General features: G+C 42.7%; 2 protein-coding genes across 2 annotated transcripts; one reads left to right on the forward strand and one right to left on the reverse strand.

Annotated features, from left to right (window-relative positions):
* Nucleotides 1-236: 236 nt before the first annotated feature.
* On the reverse strand, nucleotides 237-7,224 carry sdf4 (stromal cell derived factor 4). Its single transcript, XM_062391192.1, has 7 exons — nucleotides 7,052-7,224; nucleotides 4,399-4,715; nucleotides 4,038-4,174; nucleotides 3,801-3,914; nucleotides 3,002-3,160; nucleotides 2,254-2,429; nucleotides 237-1,944 (listed from the first exon to the last, which is right to left on the reverse strand). The coding sequence occupies exons 2-7, from the start codon at nucleotides 4,707-4,709 to the stop codon at nucleotides 1,768-1,770; spliced, it is 1,074 nt and encodes a 357-aa protein (XP_062247176.1). The 5' UTR covers nucleotides 4,710-4,715; nucleotides 7,052-7,224; the 3' UTR covers nucleotides 237-1,767.
* Nucleotides 7,225-8,912: 1,688 nt separating this feature from the next.
* Nucleotides 8,913-27,034, forward strand: c1qtnf12 (C1q and TNF related 12). Its single transcript, XM_062390926.1, has 8 exons — nucleotides 8,913-10,031; nucleotides 19,949-20,053; nucleotides 20,157-20,268; nucleotides 20,457-20,641; nucleotides 21,837-21,945; nucleotides 22,789-22,882; nucleotides 24,592-24,670; nucleotides 24,752-27,034. Exons 1-8 carry the CDS (start codon nucleotides 9,852-9,854, stop codon nucleotides 24,848-24,850), a joined length of 963 nt encoding a protein of 320 aa, XP_062246910.1. The 5' UTR covers nucleotides 8,913-9,851; the 3' UTR covers nucleotides 24,851-27,034.
* The last annotated feature ends 24 nt before the right edge of the window (nucleotides 27,035-27,058 follow it).

A 27,058-nucleotide genomic window follows, 5' to 3' on the forward strand; every position in this document is an offset into this window, starting at 1 on the left:
TATCACTTTAATCCAGTGTTGGATATTACAGCCTGAGTGAGATGTTGTTTATTCGCTAATCATATAATAATATCAGGCAGAATTTTTCCAGGTTGTAAAATTAAATAGGTTCTTTCTTGTTCATGTTCCTCCAAGTTTCATCGAACTCCCTTCAATATGTTTTTGCATAATCAGGCTGAACAGACACACAAAGAGACGAGGGCGGAGTTAACAGTCCTCGAAGTAACCAGCCGCTCTTCACTTGATAAGAAATATTTATTGTTTACCAGTATGTTTGCGATACATTTTATAAAGCCGTGTTAACATTCTGTTATCTGAAATCGTATTTTACAATCCGAACAGGACCGAGGACGAGGAAAAGACGAGAGACTGTGGCCGGATCCAAATCTTCCACAGGTCCACAGGAAGCAGAGGAATGTTAATTCCACGGCTTGTGCATGCGTTTAGAAAAATGGTACGGGTGGAGTTATTAATACAGAGCCTTCAAAATGGAAAATAAGATGGAGAGGAAACTTTAAAATGTGACGAGAGTTCAGCTTCCACTGCTCAAACATACAGCTGATCCAGATTACAATGATATGATTTTAACTTCACTCACACATTCATAAATCAGATTGTTAATAGCGATAAAAACTAAACAGGCTTTTACCACAGGAAACATTCTGACCTGACTCCAACACACACATATATATACTGAACCATGTAAACAACAGTTTCCATTTTGGAGACCACATGAGTCTTATTGGTGCCACAAGCTTTTCCTTCCATCGGTCCAAATGCACAAACTGTAAAAAAATAAAAATGAACGTGACCACTCTTGAAAAGTGAAGACGAAATGTTCTGCTCGCCCCCTGCTGGCTGGCTGCAGTATAGGTCATGAGGTCAGGACACACCCACCCGGCGGAAACGGACCAAATTAAAAAGTCCTAACACATGTGGGATAAATAATTCTCAAAGATAGTTTTTGTGGTTTTAGGCAGCAAGATGGCGTCAAACATATACTTCATACTGCACATTTGTATAAGTGTCAGTCATCTTTATCTAGCATAACATCCTCCATGAAAAAGAAATACAGCTCTTATATATTAATCTATTCTCCACATCTTAAATTTCATTAATTTAAGCCTATTAATGTTTTTTTATATATATGAAAAAAGGACGGATTTTATGAAAACCAGTGAAATTGTGCATCACTGATGACCCCCCCCCCCCCTTGAACATGGCAGAATAAGTGACAGTGTAAAGTCTGTGTGAGAGAAATAAACTCTGTATAATTATCTGGTTTCTCTAGCAGGGTTGTTCCTTTCAGCTGCTTATTTATATATTTACTTCTACCATCTTTTACCTTGGTATGTGACCATGAATATTTACACTGTTTACAGACACGTCAGCTAAAAACAACAGATCCTGCGTCACACACACAACTCGCCCGGCTGAACAGACTCTCTCACCACTGCACCACGGAGAAGAAAATCTAATATTCCTCGTATACACACATTTTACCTTGAAACACAAATTGATTTGGAGTTGCTGCCGTGCGGCACACAGCGGGCTGACCGTGTCCACGCTGCTGGGTGGCCGACAGCGCAGGGTGAGGGGCGTACTAACTGGAGTCAGCAGTGAAAGAGGCCGTCGAGGCTCGGCGTTAAACACACAATTGCACACTACAACATCCTATCGCTAGGTTGCCTCTGTTACTGGCCTGTCCCTGAAGCAGATGGAGGACGCCGCCCGGCCTCGCCGAGCAGACGGAGGACGGACGAGTCCTCAGAATTCCTCGTGAACATTTCTGGCGTAATCCATGAGCTTGCTGCCCGTGAAGTATTCGCTGTACTTGAGGATCTCGTCCAGCTCCAAGTTATGATTCTGATTCTCATCTGCGACGGCGATCATCTGCTTGGCCTCGTTCAGGGCGTTGTGCTCGTTCATCGGGTCCATGTACTCCTGAACAAACACACAGGGGGACAAGCCAGAGGACGGATGTCAGTGGTGATCAAGGTTCAATACAATCTCATATTTAAACTCCATCATATTCGATCAAGGTCTCAATGACAACAGAATCTCACAGGTCCAGTTTTCTGGTCTACTCTAAATCCTGGATCTGGATCTACATCCCTGTTTCTGGATAATCAAGAATTCCCTGATTAACCAAATTATGTAGAAACGTGTTTGAAATGTAGATCAGCTGGTTTAGTCAATAGAGGAACCTGTGACCTTAATCTCCCATCGAGACTTCCCACTTTAACCACTGACCTCCAGCTCCTCCATGGTGACGATGCCATCGTGGTTGGAGTCGATGACGTCCTCGAACTCCTTCTTCCTCTCTCGAACCCAGTCGTCATCGATGTCCTGGGCCTGCTGGTTCTCCACGGTGCCCACGGGCAGAGAGATGAACTCCGACAGGGTCAGTTTCTTATCACCGTCCTGGTCTGCAAAGCAAAGCACCGTCGTTGAAAAGGAGGAAACATTGACATGACCCAGTTAATGTCATCCTCGCCTGTTTCATATTTATTTAAGAATCTAAGCTAAACAGAGTTCCTGAGGTAATATTTACACACGCTAACAAAACAAAAGTCAGATCACCTCACGAAGTGAAGAGCAGAACTTTCTCTGAGCAAACTACGATGTTTGAAATGACTTCATGTTATGTGAGGAGGTTTGTTTGGAACAAAAAAAGCCACAGATTCCACTCGGCAGAAAGTTTTATCATCTTTTAATTCAGTATTTTGGTTTTATGGCTTTAGAACTTTACGGTTTCAGTTCACTCTCGCTGCGATCAGTCATAAAAACCAAAACACTGAGCTGAGAGACTGTAAAACTCTCCACAGAGCTGGACCTATGGCTGAATCAGCTTTTTGACAGAAAACACTATCTGCTCGACAAACCAACAAAGTAAACAACTGGACAGCTGAACATTTAATAGCGACAGACACAGATATTTCCTATCCCCCAGTTTTAAAACAACAAAGCTCATGACTCAGATATTTGAGGTTAACTGTACCTAGGTCCCGAACGATCTCCTTCACCATGTACTGGAGCATTCCTTTGCTGTGCTCCGGGTGGAGGAAGGACAGGAACTCCTGCTCGTTCAGCAGCTGGTCGGCGGGGGGGCTGTCGGCCTGGAACCAGCGATCCTTCAGGCTTTCCAGAACCTCCTGAGCTGCAGTGAGCAAAGTGACAAGAGTTCAGTCAGATTTGAACTGTCTGCAGATCATATTCACAGATTTAGCAGGAACAGGAATCTATGGTTATGTTAAAACATTATGGGATAGGGTTTTAAATATATTACTTTAATATTAACTGGTAAAACAATTTTTCTCTTAAATCAGTGTGCTTCTTACTTCTAACTATTAATAACACTGAGGAGCACATGTCGCATCAACCAGAGCCATGAGGAACCTCCTTCGCCCTTTGTCAACGCACTGTGTGGATTTTGTGTGTTTACATTGGGTGTTGTCTAATTGACACTGGTTGACTGTTGATTTGATTTTAAATCTAATGTTAATAAACTGAAGACAAGTGCAAACAGTTCATATATTGGTTTTGTTGACCTGTTCGCGGTCGAGGTGAAGACTCTGGTGTTAACAAAGAATGTGTTGGCACTGGTTCTTCATGTTAAATAATGAATATGTTCACGTAACTGCTTAGGAGTAAGGTATACTTTAATACTATCAATGATAAACCAGGTTCCTTGTTAAAGTTCCAGCTTTAGCCCGTCTGAAAATCCCTTTCCACCAATCATCATCAAATCCATTCGGTCAATCTTACCCAGCACTATTCCAAACATAATTTATACTTACTTTCCTCGTCCAGTTTCAAATCTTCATTATTCTTAATCTTCTCAGCCATTTCTTTTTCATTGAATCCTTTGCTGGCCAGAAATTTGATTCTGTATTCATCCCATGTCACGCGACCTACGGAAAAGGCAAGAATTCAAGATTTGAAAACAGAGAAATGAGTCTGAGCGGAGTCTGGGTGAGAGTGGATGTGACTCTGTGTGACTTTGTGTGACTTTGTGCTTGGTCATGTTCTCTTACCGTCTCCGTCCGGATCAACAGCATGGAAATGGTTCTTGTTCTCCTGCGTGGCCTCCTGGAAGTGCTCCTCCGTCTTCTCCATGATCCAGCGCTGCATCTCCTTGGCGCTGACGCTTCTGTCCTGGTTGAAATCAACTCTGTAGAAGAGGAGTTTAAAAAGAGACGTTAGTGAAATAGATGTCCAGTTATTGAACATTAGCACTGACATTACTATTCACAGGGAATTCTTCAGCTTCTGATAACAGAAAAGTAATTAAAGAATAAAGGATGAGCATTATTTTGATTCCTGAAGAACGTGACCAGCAGATCAGAGCAGTGTAAACCCATGACAGAGATTCAGTGAGTGAAAAACAGGTCTTACTTTGTGAAGATCTCAATAAGCTTCTTCCTGTTCCTCCTTGGCTCAGAGTCCTCCTCAAACTCCTCGAGGTCTTTCCCCAGGAACACCTCCTGATGGAAGTCCTTGTTGAGGTGTCCGTCCAGCTCCAGCTTCACCCCGTTCAGGTGGTCCGGAGGCAGGATCTCGTTCTCGTCCTTGTTGGACACAGGCTTTTCTTTAAGGGCCGACATGTTGGCTGGTCGTGCATGCACGTCCATGGCGTGGAGAAGAACGCAGAGAAGCAGAGATACAGCCATGATGTTCCTGCACCACAGTATCCTCCAAACGGCCATGATTGTCTGTGGAATTTAAAAATAAATATGTTAACCTATAGAAAACGACGGCAAACTCAGAAAAGGCAAAGACTGAACAATGCAAACTGACAGCCTGCAGGGCTGCGTTCCTGTTCCACGAGCAGCCCACCGGAAAGTCCGGTTTCTCTCAATTTTGACACATTTACATAAAAGGTGAACAAATAAACTCAACGGTTTCACATCCAGGAAAACACAGATGTACAAAGTTCAAAACAAACAAAAAAAGGTAAACAAAGAAAACAAACTATGTGTGATAGATTGATTTTAGAAGACATCCTGTGAAAAGGTTAAAGTTTTAAACAAAAAGGGTAAACAAAAACAAAAAAACCTTTTGAAAGGATTCTTCCGGCAGATGGTGTTTTTTTTAATTATTTCCCAGGGAATAATTCATGGATTTTGATGAAGAAAATCAGGCATATATAAGAGACTGATAGGAGTGTGTTAAATTTGGTGCAGCTTGATTGAAATAGACGGGACTATTGGTCCTTGGCAAAGGTATGTGGTCTACCGAATGTCATTCTATTTGACTATTTAACCAAAAACTGCAATCCCTCTTCAACCATCACATTATTCAGATTTGGAAATATTCAGGCAAAGCTATTTCCCCCATTTTGTAAAACCACCTTCTAGATTCATGTTTAGTTTTGCTCATCAATCACAGAATCACTTTCCTGATATGAGCTGGACACATACATCAAACAGACAGAAGGCCGCCTGAAAGATAACAATATAAAAGTGTTGACAATTTCAATTTGTGATCAAATTATAAGAATAAAAGTCTAGAAATAATTCTTTAAAAAATATCTTTTATTCCCTTCAGAGCAGTTTCATATGGCGACAGGATTGTGCGAACTGCTTTAGGCTGGATTTCCCCTTTAAACACTGAATATCCTGGTGCACTGCATTGAGACATGCAAACTTATTCTCAGGGAGATTAAGGACAATATAATTTTGAATTTGAAGGCAAGAAAATAGGATGTCATATTTCAGAGGGTTTTGCATGGGGCTCCACTTTAGCCGTGGGAGTTTCCTCACACATCTGGCGAATCTCTCATCAACGAATGTCTGTCACTCCAATATAAATGAGTTTCCGAATCTTCAGAGCGATATCTGGATTCTACAAGTGGTCGCTGAGCGCCTGAGGGTCTGTCTGGATTTGCTTCAGGATCATGCACATGGCTGGGTCGGACAGTATCTGCTGCACTTCTCTGTAGCTGGAATCTGACAATAACTCCCGGGTCAGAGCATTAGTCTCCAGCTTCTGATACAAGTTGCACACAGCGAAGGGGTTCGCCTTGGACGACATCTAATTTTGCGGGGGAGTGTGCGATGGATTGGTGGAGTTATGTTTAAGGTAATAATATTGTCTTTTGCACACTCTGTCTACATATTCTTACACTCATAGTATATTATATTATCTATTGTATCGTCAAATACTTATATTTATACCCGTACTATATATCATATATTATATCATACTCTTTGTATATTCTTTGTATATATAAGTCTATTTACCCATATTTATACATGTGTACACGTTATTATTATTATATTTTACTATTATTATTATTATATATACTGTTGCTGCCTTTATTACTATATACTGCTATTATATTGGTATAATTACTATCATATATAAATATATATTATATACTATATATACTGTACTATTTTTATATACTGTCTAACGATGACATTACCATCATATCATCGGCACTATTACCATCATCTGCCACTGCACCTTATCTACCTATTTATCTTGTGTTTCTGTTTTTATTCTTTCTACCGCAATATTTTATATTTTATATTTTATATTTTATTCTATTGTATTGTATTCAAATGTACCGGCTGCTATGACGACTTAATTTCCCTTCGGGTATGAATAAAGTAATCTATCTATCTATCTATCTATCTATCTATCTATCTATCTATCTATCTATATTCGAAATAAATAGGTAAAAGTACACAATGTATACAAGTAAACATTAAAATATTCAACTGGTAAATGGTGGAAATACAAAAGAAAATTATAGTTAAATGTTTTGAATAGTTTGATAAACGTTATTGATTTGAATTTAACATGATTTTAAGTCTTTCCTGAACACAACAACATGAGATTAATTTAACTGACAACACTTTTACTAACCATTTACTTTATTAACTTATTAATGTGTCGTCATCATTAAACCATGGGGGTCATGAGGATGGTTCATTCATATAAATACATCACCTGGATCATTAAGCGACGTAGTTACGCTAAGTAGCTAGCAAGGGCAGGCTAACGAGAAGCTAGCTAGACATAATAAAAGTAAACCACCGACCTTTCAGTCTCGGTAACTGACCACGACACTGCGGGAGGAGTCGACCCGACTTCGGGTGGAGGACCGACGGCTAGCTGCGGTGGTGAGGTACCGGTGGTGGGGGGGGGGGGAGCGGACGCTGAACACGGACCTGTGGTGACTCTAGTTCGGACTGTAGTGAGTGACGTGTTCTTCCGGGTCGAGGACGCGTCGAAGCGCGTGTCGCGTAAATGCAGGAAGATCTGGATCGAGTCCTATGTTGATGACGTATGTGGTGATTTTCAGAGCCGTTCATAGAGGGCCGGCCGTACCACGTGACTGAGTCAGGAAATTCGAAATATAAGGGGCAGAGAAACGCAATGCCCCCCCCCCCCCCCCTCACATTTGGTGGACTTGGGACTTTAAAAAAAAGAAACCACCTTAAACCCAGCACTGTGGAAAAGTTAAACATTTTTAATAATAAAAATGGATGAAATGTTCATATTTTATTTCTCACTTTCCTTTTTGACCCCGTCATTGTATCATTAAGACAGAAACCATATTAATGAGTTCATAATCCATGTATTGGCATAATCAGAAACATCATTCAGTCATTTATTCAATTCAAAGCTTCATGGTGTCATTGTAATCTCTTCCTATTTTACATTGTTTGTCCATTTTACATTATAATTAAAGGCAATGTGTAAATAGTAGCTATAATGAAGCAATGAGCACAAACTAAATTATTAAATAAACTTATGTTAAGGAATAAATCATGTAAAAGTAACAGATTAATGTTTATATAAATAGATAAGAGTAATTCGTAATAGTTTTAAAACATAGCTTGAAAAAGACAAAAACTATATATATATATAAATATTTATATATTATATATACAAAGAATATACAAAGAGTATGATATATATTAATATATATAGTCTAAATATATAGCAACTGACTAATGGATACATGTTGGGGAAGAAGTGGTTCAAACTTGCACAAAACTCACAAATGATATTCTTTAAAAACATTGTCTTATTTCATACACGAGAAAATGTCATTTTTATTTTATTTTGAAGGCAAATCCCTCTTTTTGATGACGTCTGTGTGTCCCAGTTTGTCAGCTGATACAGGAACTCCCACTGGAAAGGTGCTGGTGAGTTGTTTGTACTTCGAGCTGTTGCCTCTGGGTGGCGCTATGTTAAAATGTAACAGCTCAAGCAAGGGGCAGACTGAAAATCTAAGTAGTGGAGTAGTGGAGAAAATATCAGGTATAGGCACTCATGAGCCAACATGTCATTTATCCCAATCAAACTTATTTTAATGAATTGGATGAAAACAACAATTTATTTTGACTGAAACCTGCAATTTGAGCTACATGAAATGTAAGTGTTCCTCAAACTCTTTTCCTACAGAGCATTCAGAGAAGAAATGTCCCTGAGCAGCAACACAAGACAAAACCAACAGGTATGCTCTGTTTATACAATACAAAACACAAAGGGAGAATCATTGGCAAATTTCCACGTCGTAGATACAAGATAATGCCTCAAAGTTTCAAAATTTGTTTCTACATCTTGCCTGGATGTAAACATGGGGCTTTAGAGTAGAGTAGGCTAATAATGAGCCAACGTGACAGACAGATACACAACTTTACACATGACACACAGACACACAAGGTCAACGTGTCTGCCAGAGAAGCTCCTCAGCTCGAGCATTTCATCTATGAGATAAAACAGAGCTGAATAAGCTTGTATGGGTGCCAACAGAGAGAGAGAGGGAGGGAAGGGAGAGAGAGGGAAGGGAGTGAAGGAGAGGGAGTGGAAGAGGGAGAGGGGGAGAAAGGGTGATGATAAAACTCCACTGTGAGCCCTCCTGCAAGCTCAGAGCACAGGAGCAACCCAGACCAGAGGCGTCCCCACAGCAGCTCCCTGCACACGGCCTTGGACCTGATGATTTGTGGGGACAACCAGTAGCTGCGTCGGCCAGAGGAGGAAGGAGCTGAGGAGCACACCTGTAGAGTTCTGTTGTTTGGTGTCAAGACTCTTTAAGAAAGAAGAGAAGAAGACTGGGAAGAGATCTAACCTGGACCTCATCCACCTCCTCTTGGGCCTGGTTCATCCCTGCTGTGTTGAGACTGGGGGGGGGGGGATTCTGGTTCTCAGACTGACGGACTCCCATCGTTTTTAAAATTTTCATGAAAGCCCAACGTTTCTGGATCTTGCAGCTTCTCCAGGGACCACGCTCCTGGTCTGCAGACTGGTCCCAGTGCTCGCTGTGAGGAACCAGCAGGAGCGAGCAGGCAGGGCACAGAAAATAGACATCAGTTATTGCCATCCATCTCTTAGAACCCTGCAGCCCACCCTCAGCTTGGGACGCCCCTCCTCTCTGCCTCTTCTTTTGCCCCCTGTGCCCCCCCACCCCCCTCTCCTCTGCACCTCACCCCCCAACAGAGCAGAAAGCGTGAAAAATCTCACTAATGGGTTTATTTGCTGTCAGATCTGCGCCGATCTGTCATTCCCTTGGACCATTCCTCTTGACACATTTCATAGTTGAGTAAGCCTCCTGGCTCTGTGTCTAGAGTTAACAGTGCCCCTGCAACGTCGTGCTGGCTGAGCGCTCATCAAGAGGGGAGCAAACGGCGGCGGCAGCAGTCAGTCTTGACAGTCTCTTGGACGGGGAGTCCCTGCAGCTACATTCCTCTGGTCTCCCTCTCCCTGGTGGGACTTTCAGTGTTTGTGTAGAGCCTCGCAAGGCATCCTCCAGCTTCTGTGCACTCACACGACCGCTCCGTCACATAAGATCCAGGCTCGTTCTGCAGGGAGCGGATCGAAGGAGTGTGAAGATGTGGTGTGGGGCCGGGCCTCTGGCGGTGCTGGCCGCAGTGTTTTGGACTCAGTGCGTCCTACTGGATGGGGTGGAGGCCAAGAAGGAGAGAAAGAGGCCAAAGGAGGCCACGCCACAACACACAGAGGCGTTCAATGCAACTCTCTCCAACAGCGAAGAGGTCGGTGGAAGCATCAAGGTAGTGACACGAAAATGCTTCTGAGTGTTTGATCTTTTAAACGTATACATCTGTTTGTAATCGATGAGCTGCTTCATGGTGGTATCAGATATAGAAGTTTTGAAGGTATGTAGGATGTGTGCAGATGTCTCACGTTGAAGCGTGGCCACGGTGAAGCCGTGGACAGGGCAGGTGTGCCCTGCTGGGTCAAGCCTCCGACACTGAGATGGACGGAAAATGTGTGAAAGGCTAAATGGATGACTTCCGGAAGTATGTCAGGAATGTGGAGATCTAAGGGCTGATCAATGCATCAATTAGCGATCGCTGCGGGTGTCCGACAAGCAAATGTTTCCAGCCCGTGAGAACAAATCAAGATGTAGGGGGGCTTTATGTGTGGGAGAGAGTTGAGATAAGATAAGATAAGATAAGATAATACAGGATAGGATAAGATAAGATAGGACAAGATAAGATAAGATAAGATAAGCACTTGTGTAGTTTATGCTGCTGATACCCACTGTTGATTATTGACCTACAGGAGTAAGTGTCTTATCTATGCATTTTCATACATTGAGGTTTCATTAATTTGTAACGTTTATTCTATTTAGTGTAACATTTTTCAGGATTTATAACTTTATTCTTTTTAGGGCTCTGATTAATTTATCTTTTTTCGTGTGTATGTTCGGATGAGTTCGCCAAGACTCACCTCTGTCATTATGGCAATAAAGTTCAAAGTTTAATAAGATATTTATAATAATAACAGGAAGTTTAGTTATAAAGAAAATAACCAAAGTTTCTATGATATATTACTAGAGAATCGTTAACAGTCAGAGCAGTCGTCCATAGCTGAACACCAGGGTTATTGCTATGAGAAACTTATTCCACAGGCACCACAGCGTTACAGTGGTACCGTCCCACTGTCGGGAGCGAGCGTTGGCCCTTGACTTTGTTATTTATTGGTTTATTGCGGGTGTTGCATATTTGCAAGGGTTTCCAACAGGCTATTTGTTTTTCTTTCAGCCCACCCATTATGTTGGCATTCTCGTGTAACTCTCTCTCTCTGCCCTATATACCAGCCTTCTCTTCAGCGTCTACCAAACTCTGGATCCCCCCCCCCCCCCCCCCCCTTGAAAACCAAGCAGTGAGGTCTCCTTTGTATCTTTAAGAACACATTGTAGGTGGTTGTGGCCTGGTGGTGTTTATTTGACTTGCTTTGCCCTGTAAAAGCACAAGCTATGAAGAATGACCTTGTGTCAACCCTCGAGCCTGCGGAGGACTGCACCCCCGTTGGGATTTCACTCCTCTGTCTCATAGAGCGTCTTCACAAACACAGCCCCCCCCCCCCCCCCCCCCGTCTCCTGCAGCCCCTTATAGGCCCACCGCCGTGATGTAACTCCTGGGAAAGTTAGGTAGGCAGATATTTAAAGACTTATGGTGATGTTGTTCCCAGCCCATTGATTCTGTCATTCACAGGCCTAGTCTGACTCCGCTGTGTCTGGGACATCCGATAGGGGCGGTGCGGCCCCGAAAACTGGGGCAGCATGCCGTGTAAGCCCCTCACAAAGCCCCATAGAAAGGGTCCTGAAAGAGAACACCTCGGCGAGGATTAGCCCCCAGTGCCTCCCTCTCTGACATTCTTTTCATCTCATCTCCCACAATCGGAGGGTAATGACATAATCACTCTTAAGACACAGTGTTGTGCCAGATTGTGTCTTTGCCAAACATTGTCACCTCTGGACGAGAACCTGGGCGGAAGTGGCCACACTCAAGGTCGTATGTGTCGTTGCCACTCTATCCGGGTTTTTTTTGTGTGTTAACGAAGAAAAGAGCGTGCACCACACACGGTGAAAACCAGTAAACTGGATTTTTCTTGGGCAGTTTGTGAGTTTATCTTATTACACATCTGTCAGGTCCCAGGGAAAAACAACACGTTCATTTGAAGCTGTCTTGGCAAGAAAGTTGTGTTCTCAAACAAGCCAAACATTTACACTCCACATTTTCATAGTTTTTCCCCTTGTGCCCAGTGGAAACAGTCGAACCAGTTCTTATGATGGCATTTGCTTTCTATCTGACCGATCCCGTGTGTGGGCTGTTGGCAGCGTGCAGACGTACACTGCATTCCTCTGGAGATTTTCCATTTGAAAGTGATCACAATAGCGAGGTATGGAGTTGTGCCGTGAGTGGAATTTTTTTAATGAGACGATAAGTGAAGTACATTTCAAACAATGTCTGTGAAGCGTCACGTTGTAGAATTTCAGGGCGATATGTCAGAGGTACACAGTTGTAAGCCTTATTGGCCTCCACTCTAAAGATGAGAGGAATCTGTCACTGTTGAGAGCAGCGAGGGATCTGTGATGGCTGTAATTGGGGGAGTCAAGTCAAACATCACGCCTGGCGTGTTGAGTAATGGCTGGGTTTAGCCCGAGGCAAGGGTTTTTGTTTCCTCTCTCTCATTCCCAGTGATGATTAATGCATCGGTGTGTGGGACCTTTCTGTTCAACCCACACACAGGAGAGGAGAGCGAGTCCCACAGGAATCAGGGCCACTGTGAGAGCACACACCTCATGCCCCACTGACAGTGTGAGCCACCTTTTAGTTTGTGCTGTGTGATGATGAACTCTGCTTTCAACACATCGGACCCCCGACAAGGTTACGCTTGTTTAACTCGGCGAAATTTCCTAATTAAGTCACCTGAGCAGGGGCGAGGAAGAGACAAATAATAAACAGTCTTTAGTCCTTCCATCTGAAATTTGCAAGTAAAATAAACTGCACGCTGCGTGAGTTTCACTTCACAGACGGAGACTGTTTTATTTGGATTACGTTTTCAATTATAATAGCTTCAGATTGATGCCAGATTTACGGAAATCCCTTAATCTCGCCTGATCTGCTCATGTGCTGGTCACGTTCCTGAAACTCCAATTTCCCAATTACTGCTACACTTTACAATAAACCCGGGCATCAAGAGAAAACAACTAATTAGTCAACATTATATGTCCGTTATATTTAAACATTATTTTCTGATTTATTCGGCAAATACATATGATGATCAGTACATATGTGTAAAATTGATTTGGTCTTACAATGTCTTGGGTTGCAGAGATATTAAAACAACAGTTAGAGATTCTGGCGAAAAAGGGCTTTATTCCATTTTAAAGATTCATCCCACTCTCGTCCAGCAAAGACGCCTATAGAAGCTCTTTAGCCTAGCTTAGCATAAATCTTTACCGACAATTTACCAGCACCTACAAAAACTTCCTCATTGATGTTTATCTGGTTTGTTTGAATTACAGAAAAATCTAAATATCTGCAGAATTGGGTTTGGACTTTTGTGCAGAGTTTACCTTTTATACCTGAAGAGCATCTTCAACTGTGGACATCACATGTTTGTGTTACAACACATCAACACAAGCTCATGTCACCTATAACTCTTGAATCTCTTGTCTTTCCAAGTTGACATCTTCCATGTGCATGTATGGATCTTATATTTCCAACTGAGCTATTTTGTAGCCCCCCCCCCCCCCCCCCCCCCCCCCAGATCATTTCAGAAGATTATCAGGAGTTCAGTGAATATGTGAAAGCAGCTTTAGTGAGCCTTAAAGGTGCTGGTAGTTGGATTTGTAACCTACCGCTAACAGTCTTCTCAGTATTTATGCCAAGCTAAGATAAAAAAATCTTCGTGTTTACTCTACTAGCATGAGAGGGGCATCAATCTTCTCTCCGAAAAAAAACAAAAAAGTTGTCTGCTCCTTTAATGAAATCAGAAATGACTGAGGAGTAACTAATGATTTCCCTCCTCTCACGTCGAGCCTGCGAGTCAGGCCATGGGGCAGATCTGTGCCTGAGATGGAACTGGATCACTGGTGCTTGTCAACAGCTCATTCTATCCACCACAGGGAAAATGAGCACTCGCTCCGATTTCAAAGCTATAATTTGTTCACAGAACAGATGTGACACGGCGATCAAAGCAATCAGCTCCTATCGCCCTCTCGTATCGAGGCCGAGCCAAGATCGTCTCTCGCAATTTCTTCAGCAAAAACACACATTCGCTCACTTTCTCTCGCACACGATAAACACATAGACAACTCTGTTTAGGCAACAGGAAAGTTGAGAAACAGCAAATTAAAATCCGGCTCAGCTATATCGTTTTATGACCGCGTCTCAGCTACACGTCCAACTGGTGTTCCTGCTGCATTTGCTGAATTAATGGTGCGGTGGAGTAATTATGTTTTGCACACGGTGCTTGCCAATTGAGTAATAACACAGTGAGAAGGGAACAGAGTCAACATTGCATGCCTCACTGTATTTAGCTCTTTGGCGATAAATCCTCAAGGCAGTTTGTTTCTGTAGGAACACAGGGGTGGAGACATGACGGCTGGGATGCACGCAGGTTACCAGGATCCCCTTGGCCCACACAGCCCGGGGATGCCTGCCTCCTGGGGTGGGATGGGCCCAGCGTCAGACCCGTCCACCCATGCGTGGACGACTGCACAGGGAGCAGCATAGCGATATAAAAACAAGAGATTAGAGAAGAACTCTCTGTCATCCTGTCCAACCTCAAACCTGCCTGTGCAACATTGTTATCAGCAGCGAGTGGTTTCGTGTCATCTCGTGCGCACGAACAGGTTGAAAAGCAGATAACACGTCAAAGAAAACAAGTTCCACTGTACACATGGGAGAATCCAGGAGCCGGCTGCAGCGGAGTAGAGTTTCTGTCTCTGGTTGCAGCCCCAGAGACATGTTTTAACAGTTGTGTTTGTGTTTTTGGTGGCATGCTGCCCCAGGGAAAATATTTTCCCGTTTTATTGCTTCGAATAAATTCAACCTAATTTTCCCCAAACTACATGACAAACATGCTGAGAGCGGTGCACCTGAAAGGATTATTCACGCAGACTCAAATCAATCCTCGGAGGGTAATAAAATCTCCTGTGCTCCTGGGAATGATCAGCTTTGATTACAACTGATTCGGTAATTGATCCAAACACACGAGGGGCTGTAGGATAATAAAACATTCTGTGTTCACGTTTATTGTCGGTACTAAACAAGTTCAGCGGTGGAAAGTGATACACGATATCTACTCAAATGCTGCTCTTTGTATGATTCAAGGTACTTGTGCTTTCCATTTGATGTTACTAGTACTTCTACTCAAGTAAATACACTCATTTTAAGTTAGAAAAGATATGATATAAGAGATAATAAAAAGAGTAATCCAGTGATTTCCAGCACTGGCTTGGACACGTTTCCCCTCTAAACTTCCCAGGCTACATCCATACTATTAGAAGTAGTTTGGAAACGCTGCTGGTCTGTTTTAGTTTGAAAACTCCCGGGGCTGCATTTTAGTCTGGACGGGCAGAAATGGAGATGTTAGGCAATTATGACATAGACTCTCATGACCACTTGCTGATTAGGTCTTTCGTTCACGAAGTAGCCTTCGCTGATTCGTCAGGCTCCTTATCACATGACCTCCTTCTGGAAGAAAACCCCCGGCATTGACCCGAGTTAATAAAGTTCCAGTTGAACAAGAACAATTTCAACGTTATCCAGCTAGCTAGCTTCGAGATGAACTGGGAGGCGGCAGTAGCCTCAGATTCGTATTTCTCCCCCTGCTGGCACTGAGAGTAATTACACGGTTCTGTCAGTCCCTTCTCTTCTTTTTGCTTATTTATGCATTACAGCAATAAATCTGTAATGCATAAATACATGTTCTCTTAGGTTTTATTCGGTTCCTTGCTTCGTTAGATGAGAAGAACAATAGTGTACAGAGCTAGTTAGCGTAGCCTTGAGACTGGAAGCGACAGAAACATCTGACCTGACTGAGGTCAAAGGTGAACAAGGTTTGTTTAATCTGTACAAACACACGAGGACAACTTGACATTTTTACTATTGCAGAAGTATGTTAACTCAAAACAAATGATCAGATGATATAATTCAATCTCTCTGCAATAAAAAGAATATGAGAAACATATTGTTGAACGCAGGACTTTTACTGGAGTAACATTCTTGTATTGGGACTTTGCCTGAAGTAAAGGATCTGAATCTTCCACCAGTCAACACAGTGCATCACATTCTTAAAGTCTGAGCATCGGCAGCCTGTCATGATTTACAGCCCCATCAAGGAGGATAAACACGGCACTGGAAGATTTGGAGTTTCTCACCTTTCGACAGACACGGTCCGCGCTGTAAAAGGCGTGCGCTGCCGCCCGCTGACAGACGAGGCCACTTTGAGGCACTCTCCCATCAGCGCTGATCAAAGCAGGGGCCCCGGTGTTCTTCATCAACCCTCAGACTGATACCTGGATCCGCTCCCTCCCCACTTTGTTCACGGCTTGTACATGCGGCTGCAGAGCAACGCCACGGAATCCATAGTTTACTTTACGCCACAGTCGATAGCAGCCAGTGAATGATTGAACGCCCCTGACAGGTCTTTCTGTGTCATCGAGCAATATGGTTTTCATGTCTGCGTGTGTGGACTCTTTGAAGTTGTCGGCCGAGACGGAGACTCACCTGCACACAATGAATCACACTTTTCTGTTGGCAAGTTGCACGGACCATCCCAGCTGTCACTTTGTACGTCATGCTCTGACAGCGCAGACCTGAGGAGCAGGGAACTCAATCTGTCCAGATGAAAAGAGCCCGAGCATTCTCTTAAGCTGATGATTAAATTATTTACACAGTGAATTGCTGTTATTTTTCAGCTCAGATATGAAGGTAATAATTACCTTGCTCGTAGCCTTTCTTCCCAGAGCACAGACAATCCTGCAGGGCAAGGTTTTTAATGGTTTAATTACAATGCTGAGTATTAAAGGGGATAACAAGCTCAGCGTACGGCTGATTTCCTGGCAATGATAGTTCGTCTTTTTTATGATTACGCAGCGCTAAGGTGTGTAATTATAATCCACATGTGTGGGCCGAATTGCTCCGGAACATTAAGACAATGATCTTTAACATAAACAGGGTAAATGTCGAGTTCTCACTTTTTTGGGAACAGCGGCCACTGGCTGTCAAAACGGCTTTGGGATCGCGTTGAGCCGTCTCAGATGATGATTCACGCTTTTATTATTATTCCCAGTGGAAACATACTCAGACTGCCACAGGCGTGGAATACTTCTCCAACCCTCAACACAAACCCCTTTCATAATATTCCCTGAAGCTTAGAGAACTTGTTAAAGAAAAGAATAGCATGACATTTTGGACAGTATTCTTTTTTAACTTTCTTTGCGGAGCCATTTGAGACAGATTGACAGTAGACGGCTCGCCCGGCCCCGTCTGCCTGCCAACACCTTCAAAAACTCAGTAATTAACATGTCATATCTCGTTGGTTTAATCCCCACGAGAGCTGACATGGAAAAACAACACGTTTAGTTATTGTCGTCTGGATGCTGGAGGTGGGAAAGATTCCTGTTGTTAAGATCAGGATCCGACGACACGTTGCCGCTGGATGGTGGCAGAGGTGTGAGAGTTTAAAACACAGTGCACAACAATAGACAACAACACTTTAGGCGTAAAACTTAATAGTTTAATAGTACTGAACAATTCAGAGTCTCCTCATTGTAACCTCGACTTAGACGATGATGTAAAGGTTGGTTAGTTGGTAACTTGGACCTATGATGCCTCAGATGACATAAAGTCCCATTAATTAAAATCACAAATTATTATTTTTACACTTCGGTTGTTGTGCCGTGGCTGCTGTAAACCTGTCTGTTTGTAACGTTGTGTTCTCTTGTCCTGTGTTGATGCTACTTCTGAATTATTGCTGGTTATGGGGCAGAGTGACTTCAGAAAACTTTGTGTTCATTCTACCTGGTTTATCTGCAGTGAGGATGAATGCGTGTAATGACATGAAACTGAATTTGCTTTATTACTGTTCACATGTGGCTTATATACAAGTATGAAGGATTTACTGAACTGGTGTTAGGCCCAAGTTCAAAACTTTTTAAAATAAAAGCTCTGAAATTCAGCTCGATATAAACTATTGCAACAACAGAAGATACCCAACAATACTTGTTATATATACATTTATACAGACAAGTTATTCTAACATTATAATTTACAGATCCAATGATTTCCCTAAGCACTTGGTGGAGACTCAAATGGAGCTAAAAGAATGAACACAAACATGACTCTAAATGAATTATAGTGTTGATCCACAAGCCCTAATGTTGTGCTTGTTTAACTGGGAGTGTAGATATGTATCATCACCATGTCCAACGTAAAAAAGGTGATGAAATGTTGATGTTGTGTTAAAAACTCCGATGCCTCAGAGTCACAGAAAAAACTGTTTTTGTAGGTTTCAGTGCATTTTCTTTCTTTCATAATATGTAAATAGATATTAAAAAAATTTAAAATGCGGTGGAAAAAATCCATTTAACCAACAGTCACATGGAAACAGAACAGCGTAGCAAGGATTCTTGTCTTAACCGAATCACTCTCGCTTTCATCTGCATCCAAGCCTCGGAATCACAACACAAGCAGAGAAGGATCCAACACGCAGCCGACACAGTTGTTTATTTTCTCTGCTGTCGGACAGAAGTGAAAGTCGCAGAGAGAACGAGACTCCTGTTTAATCCGAAATATATATACATTAAAATCCCACAAAGAAACTGTCCTTTATTCCAGCAGATTGAAAAGACAAACAAGGAGTCACTTTGTTGTGGTGGAACGAGAGGAAAGTCTTTAAAAGTGAAGAGAGGGGCATGTTGGTTTTGCAAGATAAGTGATCCGTGTCCCTCCGCCAAACCTAAACAAATTCCATTTCAGACAGCTCACCTCCACGGCCCGTCGTTATCTGCTGCTCTATCTCAACCCAAGGCACTTGACATTCGGGGAAGGGTTCGGGTAGAATTCAACCTTCACTGTAATTGGAATCCGTTCAGCCTCACGATTTACCGTAAGGAAAACATGCCACTTGCGGTATTACGCATTAAAAAACGTGGCTTCCGGGAGTTTGTGTCTTATCTCCGTGAGAGATCCCAGTCTCTTATGCAGTGATTTATTATACACCAGTTATTTCAGATAAGGAGATCGAGCGTACGTACGGCTTTGGAAACGATCTTAAATCATAACTCAGACTTGTATACATACTGGGTATACTTTTGTTATCTTGTTTATGAGATTTTCCATCATAACATTAGTCACACTGGTAGTATTAATAAAAGAAACAGACCAGCGTGTCTTCGGATGGAGGAGAAAGTTTTGGCCTTTTTGACATGTTGTTACAAAACTACAGTAATTGAGGTCTGCGATCCACAGAATCTACATCACACCACTCATTTTTCAACGGAGTGCTCATGGAAATGTTCATGTGCTGAAAAACCAAAAACCCCTGACGAGGTTTGTTTACATGAATCGGGGCATATTTGGGCGAATGAGAAGTGACGTGGCACCTGAGTGGATTAAAGTGAAGCTTTTCAGAGGAGAATGGTGACTAAACTTGGACCAGTTCTCAACCAGTGAAAAGAAAAAGAGGGTTTTTTTCCCTGTTCGACCTTCCTCGGTGTCTGGCACCATTTAACTGTATCTTTGGTGAACATTTTCCACTGATGGTTTAAAGGGAGAAATAATGACACATAGAGTTTCAAACGTTAAACATGAAACACACGATTTAACTGGTAAATTGCCCTTTTTAAAAGGGTTGTAGTAATTACTGATTAACATTCTGTGTATTCACCTACCGGTATATCAATAATAATTAGACTGTAGTTTTCATTATAATAATAGTAATAAACATTATTCATATAGCACTTTAGTATTGTTCAAATTAATTGAGTGAATATAGAGCTTAAAACACACTTAACGCATAAAATTAGTAATATGACAATAAAAAGATATTAAAAAAACACGACATCACCTGAAAGCAAGTCTATAAAAAGCATAATCTTTATTTATTGCTGTTGGCTGAATAATTAATGGGGGAAATCTTCTCACTGTCTCTTTTTCTGCCGCAGGCTTCTGAACACCAGAGAGTCGACCCACTGGGATCATGGATGGACTTTGTCAAACGACCTGTTGGCAACTTCCCTGGAAAGTGTCGCAAACGCAAACGTCCCCTGGTAAATCCAGAATAAGCACTGTAAAACACATTAGATGTTGCTTTTACTTTTATTATTTTTTTCAGTTTAAGTTTGACGCATTGTTCTGTTGGTCTCCCACCAGCCGGGCCCACCTGGTCCTCCAGGTCCCCCCGGCCCTCAGGGACCTCCTGGCTCTCCTGGGGCCGAAGTGACCCAGGAAGTTCTTCTCCAGGAGTTCAAGGAGATGATTAAAGGTACAAGCCCAGACACTTTCCAGCTCCTCTTTAGGCGAAAAGGTTACTAACCAATCAATATGCACATTCTTACATCCCCACTATAACGTCCATTTATTGGTATTTCACCACATTATCATGGAAGCCATGTTTGAAAGTCAAAGTTACCCCAGTCTGTTGCTGTAATAGCCTGGGTGTGTTTCTTCCAGAGGCTACAGAGAGGAGAGCAGCGGCACTTGACAGACAGACCAGCCCCAGCCAGCTCCCTACAGCCCTCCTCACCCTGGAGGGGATGACCCCCTACCGGCGAATAGAGGAGGCTTTCCACTGCAAGCTCAAGGGGCCGGTGGTGGTGGACAAGAAGACGCTGGTGGAGCTCCAGAACTTTCAGACAGTATGTTTGTTTGAAACTGAGTAAATGTTTATGAACTGCTTCATCTTTGCTCTAAAGTTTTGGCCGATCCTCCTCCGTTTGTTTCTGACCCATTTGCTTCCCTGTATTAACTGTTTGTGAAAGAGTGACTGTTTGGAAATCATTGCTTTAGTGTGCATGCGGGGGGGGGGGATTACGAGCAGATCATCCCCCCTCGCTGGTAACTGGCACTGGCGAAAGCATGCAGTGCCACTCCGGGACTCAGACTCAGCTCTTTGGTCAAAAATATCTACTTTTCAATCCTACACATCACTCTCTGGGCGGCGTACAAAAGGCACTCTGTCTCAGACTTGGAATAAAGTGCGGAGAGGACAGAAATAGACACAGTTAGAAACAGCATGCTGTAGTGGAAGAACTATGCCTTGTTGGGATGGGCTGACGAGGCTGGAGGGGGGGGGGGGGGGGGGGTACGAGGCTCTGCCAAACAATTTAACATCTTAATGAAGCGCTGTGTTGGCGGAGGAGTGTTACTACCAAGTTATTTTTGAAAAATTTGGAGGCAGCAGGATGAAAGTGAGGCATTCGTGGTCAGAGAGTGAAACCGCACAAAATTAATCTGCATAACTTTACAATATAAATGATTTATGTTGAAGTTGGTAAAGAGCACAGCCCTCCTCGCTCCCCTCCCATGTTTACTCCCCTCTTGGCATTGTCAGGGTTGCAGATACCCAACCTTGAGCCGTTTTCAGACATGAACTCAGGAGAAAGTTTTTATAATGGGCTCCAGACTTTCTCTGGAGTTTGCCTTTCACACATGAAACACAGGACGTGTGTTTTAATTCTGCTGCAGAGATCATATGTTTTTGTTTACGGCTTATTACCTAAAGCTCTCTTGACACCTTGGCTAGCTCAGCTCTATGCGTGGCTTCGCTTTTCATTTGCAAATGTATGTATTATTTTTATGTATTTGATTTTTGAAGTTTGGTCTGGTGTTAGAATCACACGCCCATTCGCTCACAGTGAAAGTGCAGCGGACCTCTCGTTGTATTCAGGGACTTGTTTCAAATTTGGCATGCTTGAAATGCTCATGAGCAAGGCACTAATCACCATTACAAGGTTATACTCTAGCTTTTGTTTAAGAAGACGTGTAAAGGAACGACAGATGGACAGTTTCCCAAAGATGAAAACTTTAATTCGGATTTCTTTGTGCTTTCAGCCGCCTGCTAAAGGAGCCTTCCTCAGAGGATCAGGAATGGACCAGTCCACTGGGAGGTTCACAGCTCCCATCACAGGGATCTACCAGTTCTCTGCTAACGTCCACATTGGTAAATGTTTTTCTTATCATTGTTATTAATAAATGGATGAAAGAAGGAAAGACGGGGCTGTTTGTAATATAATAGTTGTAGTCGCGATTTTCAAATTACCACAAAGGCTCCGATTGTTGCGTATCCAATTTTGTCACAATCAACAATGTCTCTTGTGTTGATGAGTCCCAGTCGCTGCTCTTACAGACATCTGGTCGCCTGTTTATTTAAAGTTTATTAATATTTGACACTGCACTACCTCAGGCCCTTAACTATACAGATGCCATGTGTGAATCCATCAGGATGAACGGTGCTTGAGATATGAGAGCAACCTACAAACAGAGATTTCTTGGAATTATTAGATGGATAAAGAAGTCGATCAGTATCTTTTGTAAACAGCTCATTTAGGCCCATTAGGAAAATGCTTGTTTTTGTAGATACTCTAACTCTAACTGCTTCACAACAGAAGCCACTCTGTTGTTCAGCAGCTGAATGTTTTCACTGTGAATTACAAGTTGTGGCAAATATCAGATTTCCATTAGCACAGACTTTAAAGATCTCCGATACAGCTGCAGGAGCCAGAACAGTAAACAGAGACGTTAAAGTCGATGAGATGAAAATGAGATTCCACATCATTCCCGTGAATCCCTCGTGGGCGAGTGAAGATAATTCGGTAATTTCAGAATGTACATTGAACGACAGCAGCTGAAAGAATCCCGACCACAGGGGTTTGATTACAACAGAGAATGTTGAGGCTTGTACATTTTTAGATCGTATTCACTTTGGCTGTTGTGAATGTTTTTTGGTTTTTGGGAGCCGTGGGGTAAGCCACTTATTATTAATATTTTATGTGATCAATTACAGACCACAACGAGGTGAAGAGGAGCAAGAGTCAGCTGAAGGCCAGAGACAACGTCCGGGTGCTGATCTGCATCGAGTCCCTCTGCCACAGATACACGTGGGTATTCAGTCCCGTTTGAAAACATTTTGGATCCAAATCAAACACACACTAACATCATCCTATCGTCATGTATACTGGGAAGTTATTAATCTCACTGCTCTCTGAGTTCTTGACATTCCTCTTTTGACAGTTGTTTACTATTCCCCTTGCAACAGTGATATATTTATTGGTGTTTAATGCTGCCCCTTACTTTCACCAGTATTTACGAGCTGTTAAAGGTGTTGTCTGTTACAGTTTGTGTGGAGCCAGTTTGGCATTTCCTGTATAAAACCAGAGCGTGGTCTTTATAGGAAATGTCCCTCGTCCCTGTCGCCTAACTAATCTTTATAGTTTCACCTTTGACACGCAGCCTGTAGCGTTCGCCAGCAACAGACGTGACGAGCAGGACATGGGAGGCAGATAATCAAGTATCAGATGCTGCGGGCGAAATATTACAAATCCAGTTGGGAACCCTCCTGAGTTCTTTCCAATATTTCCAAATTTCTATTTACATAAAGTCAGGGGGAAATTGCTGAAATGAATTGCTCCCTAAAGTCTCCCACAGACTGTGCAGCGCTCCGAGGCCTCCCGTCCAGTGTGGTACAATGAGGAGAACATATAAATAATACTATTATGATGTGTTACCTAACCCAGAAGAGTTTTTCCGGGATTCGAAGCCCCAGCCAGTCTCGCTCTCCCACACATGAAAATTCAGAGAATGTGAAATGAGGCTCATTGTGACGGCAGTTAGAGCAAAGACAAACATGATTGATTTGCCATAAAAAATGTAGTGTTTTCCACTGAACGGGAGCCAGAGTTCTCACTGTGTGGTTGAAGCCTGCAGTGACGTTACAGACTCTGAGGGCACCGAGTGGGTAAAGGAAAAGTTCTGGGCGTGCGCTTCTTTTTTGCTTTCTTGCTCAGATGAGAAGATTGATACCATTCAGATGTTTTAACCCTCGGGTTTGGGGACATGGCTGAAAGGGATCCCTCCACATGATTGAGCACGGTCTTTTGTCTCTCTATGTTGGTGTCGCGATACACTAACAATCGGCCAGGGGCGTACCCCACCTCTCGCCTGATGCCAATTGGGATTGGCACCAGCTCTGGAAGGAAACTTTGGGAGTTATATATGTCTTGACACTGGGCACCCTGGACATGCCGTCAGCATATTGAAGGGACAAATTGAGACAAACAACCAATTCACAGATCTTCAATTGACCTTATCCCAGTCTGCATGTCTTTTGGACTGAGGGTACCCTAGAGAAACTCACACCGATACGATACCATCAAGCAAACACCATTAAGATTAGGTGTCCCACCTTCTCACTGTACTTACACAATGCATACTCAATATATTGATATATATTGGACTTTAGTCATATTGCTATTGATGAAAATAACTATCAATATAAGGACTGACTGTACGGCCCTAATAGATTCTAATAATTAAGCTACTTCCAGTGACTTAGCTTAAAGACTAGAAGCAGGAGGGAACAATCTGCCTGAGTGATTGACCACAGTCCTGACATAGCTCAGTTCAAGTAGCATCTATAGCTCTCATCCAGCAATTCTTTAACACTTGCCATCTTCTTGCCTACTTCTCAGCAAGACACCAAATATGTGTATTTCCAAATAATGTCAATGTTATAAGGAGTTTCTAGTGACTGTCAATTTGACTTGATCGCACTCTTTACTGGGAATTGTTGTTTGTATTTTGACTGCAGCTCATTGGAGATGATTGTTGGACTCGAGAGTAACAGCAAGATCTTCACGGTCAGCGTGCACGGGCTGCTGGAGCTTCAGGTGAGAAACATTCCAACAGACACAAGAACAGAACATATCTGGGTTCCTGCTGCTTCAGTGTTGTTTGTGTTTCCTCTGCAGGCCGGGCAGTACACCTCCATATTCGTGGACAATGCAGCCGGAGCCTCCATCACAATACAGAACGGTTCAGATTTCATGGGCATGCTGCTTGGTGTATAGCCTCCCCCCCCCTCCCAAAGTGAACGGGGCACCGTCCAACCCGTCCACCGCCCCCCTTTTAATTTTTTTATTTCCACGGATTGATTTTGAGCACCGTCACAAGGTCTGAAGGAGGAGAGGCCGACACTGACTTGACTGCTTGTCGGATGTTGAAGGACAATGTGGAGGACTCGAGGAATGAGTTTTCTACGGTGCACTGCAACTCCCCTGAGGAACTTGGTCGCCCGTTGCTTCACCAATAAAATAACCTGTATATAAAGCAGTGAATACGTCTGTTACAGTATATGTGTCATGGTTGTTGAACGCCTTTGCAGTAGCCCAGACCAAAAATCCATGTTTCTTGTGTTCTCTGTGTAGATGAGCTGGGGAACATGAACAAGTACATGTCTGCGTTTGTGTATACGGACATGTCCATGTTTTCTCTTGTATACACACACATGAACCATACTTATTATTAACATGGGTTCAATTTTACATTTAAGTTATATAGTACATAGACTCTGTGAGTACACTGGACAATGGAAATATGCCCCACCAACAGAATGTGGTCTTAGATAAGTTATAGCTCACATATGTAATTACACATTTCTGTAACATAGCTATCAGTGCATATTTAGCAACGTTAGCAGCGTCGCCAGTCGGTTGCACCGCCATTTTGGTCCAGACCGAAATAGCTCAACATGTATACGAGGAATTGAAGTGTGACTTTGTACAGATGTTCACAGTTTCCAGAGGATGCATCCTACTGAGTAAGGTGGCGCGATTCATTTAGCCTCGCCATCACATTCGTGGTCCAGAGTGAAGTATCTTGTGTATTAGGTGGATTTCCATGATCACGTTTCCTTCAAAGAGGAATTGCAACGATATGTTAACTGCCAACATGATCAAAATGAGATGGTACAATGGTTAAAGTCAGCTATGGCTATGGGTTCCATCCATTTGGAGGACGCAGTCTATCCGAGCCTTAGAGACCGGAAACCAAACCGAAAAGAGACGGTCTGGTCTACAGGGCTTTCCTTGATGAGCTGCGATTACCCTTTTGAAAAATGTTTCTGGCAGGAAGGGTTTTTTGCCTCTTGGAGCCTTCGTTCCTCGGGATGAAAAGCCAAAATTTGAAGGAGCCTTGGAAATGGGAAAGTCTACAAAGAATGCAACCCCCTGAATTGAGACACAGCATGTTAGCAGTTCAACCTCGTGAAGCCGTTAGCAGAGCTGTTAGCTCGTATTACAGTGGAAAAACAAGGCTCTTTGGATGATGCTGCCCACAGATCCTACTTAAAGATACATGACAGGACAGCTACCGAAAGTGAAGCCAAAACATCTTGATTGCCCTCTGGTGGCTGGCTGTAGTACAGGTCAGTTAGAAAGTTAGCAAATAGGATAATTTCCAAGGATTGTTTCTATTCTTTTTAGGTAGATCTGTGGTATTTTGGCTTCATTTGAACAGCGGGAGGAAGTGGAGACATGTCGTTCGTCTTTATTTTACAGTCTGGTGCCACCTAAGCTGCAATTGTAATGCTGCTAACAGAGGATAGATGTATATAGCAGTGTTTTTGTAACAAACCTTTAGCTGCATCTGCGGTTATATTTCTCTGAGGTAACATCTTTTTGTCCGGGCTTGTTATGAGACCAGTGTTTTATTGCAAATTTCTGGAAGTACAGAAACCACAAGTGATTAGGAGCTCCTCAATCTTTCATTTTCAACCAGCAGTAAAGATCAGTGCAGCTCAGCAAGTTCAACACATGTGAACTTTCGGTTCCAGCCACTCCACCACTGACATTTACGCAAAAGCTGTTTTTCCAGGATGATGTGAAAACACCTTTAGTTAAAATGTGTTGGACCGATCCGCATTCACCTTTTTGACTGTTACACAGCTGTAAGAGAACAACTCAAGTTTCTCCTGAAAGTACTTTCTCTGTTGTCATTTATTAAACTGTATCTTATTCTTTTCTTAACATTCAGATGTTTGTAATTTATCATAACTGATGTACCAGTAACATTGGAAAGCAGTTGAAATTTGATATGGTATTTATGTTTGAGAAAATGTATCAGTCGTGTGTTGATTTACGCTCCTGTGGACAGTTGAGACCACAGATTATTACGAGAAGAAAATTATATGTCTTTGCTATTTTTTTATTACCCATTATATTCTGTAATTTCAAATTAAACTCTTCAGAAACGTTGCTATTTGGTGTCTGCACATGATG

The sequence above is a fragment of the Platichthys flesus genome, chromosome 7, assembly GCF_949316205.1.
Source record: "Platichthys flesus chromosome 7, fPlaFle2.1, whole genome shotgun sequence".
Taxonomy (NCBI): Eukaryota; Metazoa; Chordata; class Actinopteri; order Pleuronectiformes; family Pleuronectidae; genus Platichthys; species Platichthys flesus.

Coding starts and splice junctions, on each gene's coding strand:
- sdf4 (XM_062391192.1), bottom strand. CDS start 4,709: ATGGCCGTTTGGAGGATACTGTGGTGCAGGAACATCATGGCTGTATCT. Junction 3,915..4,037: donor TGTTGATCCGGACGGAGACG/GTAAGAGAACAT, acceptor CCTTTTCCGTAG/GTCGCGTGACATGGGATGAA. Junction 2,430..3,001: donor GGAGATCGTTCGGGACCTAG/GTACAGTTAACC, acceptor TTTGCTTTGCAG/ACCAGGACGGTGATAAGAAA.
- c1qtnf12 (XM_062390926.1), top strand. CDS start 9,852: ATGTGGTGTGGGGCCGGGCCTCTGGCGGTGCTGGCCGCAGTGTTTTGG. Junction 20,054..20,156: donor GCAAACGCAAACGTCCCCTG/GTAAATCCAGAA, acceptor GTCTCCCACCAG/CCGGGCCCACCTGGTCCTCC. Junction 22,883..24,591: donor TCCCTCTGCCACAGATACAC/GTGGGTATTCAG, acceptor TTTTGACTGCAG/CTCATTGGAGATGATTGTTG.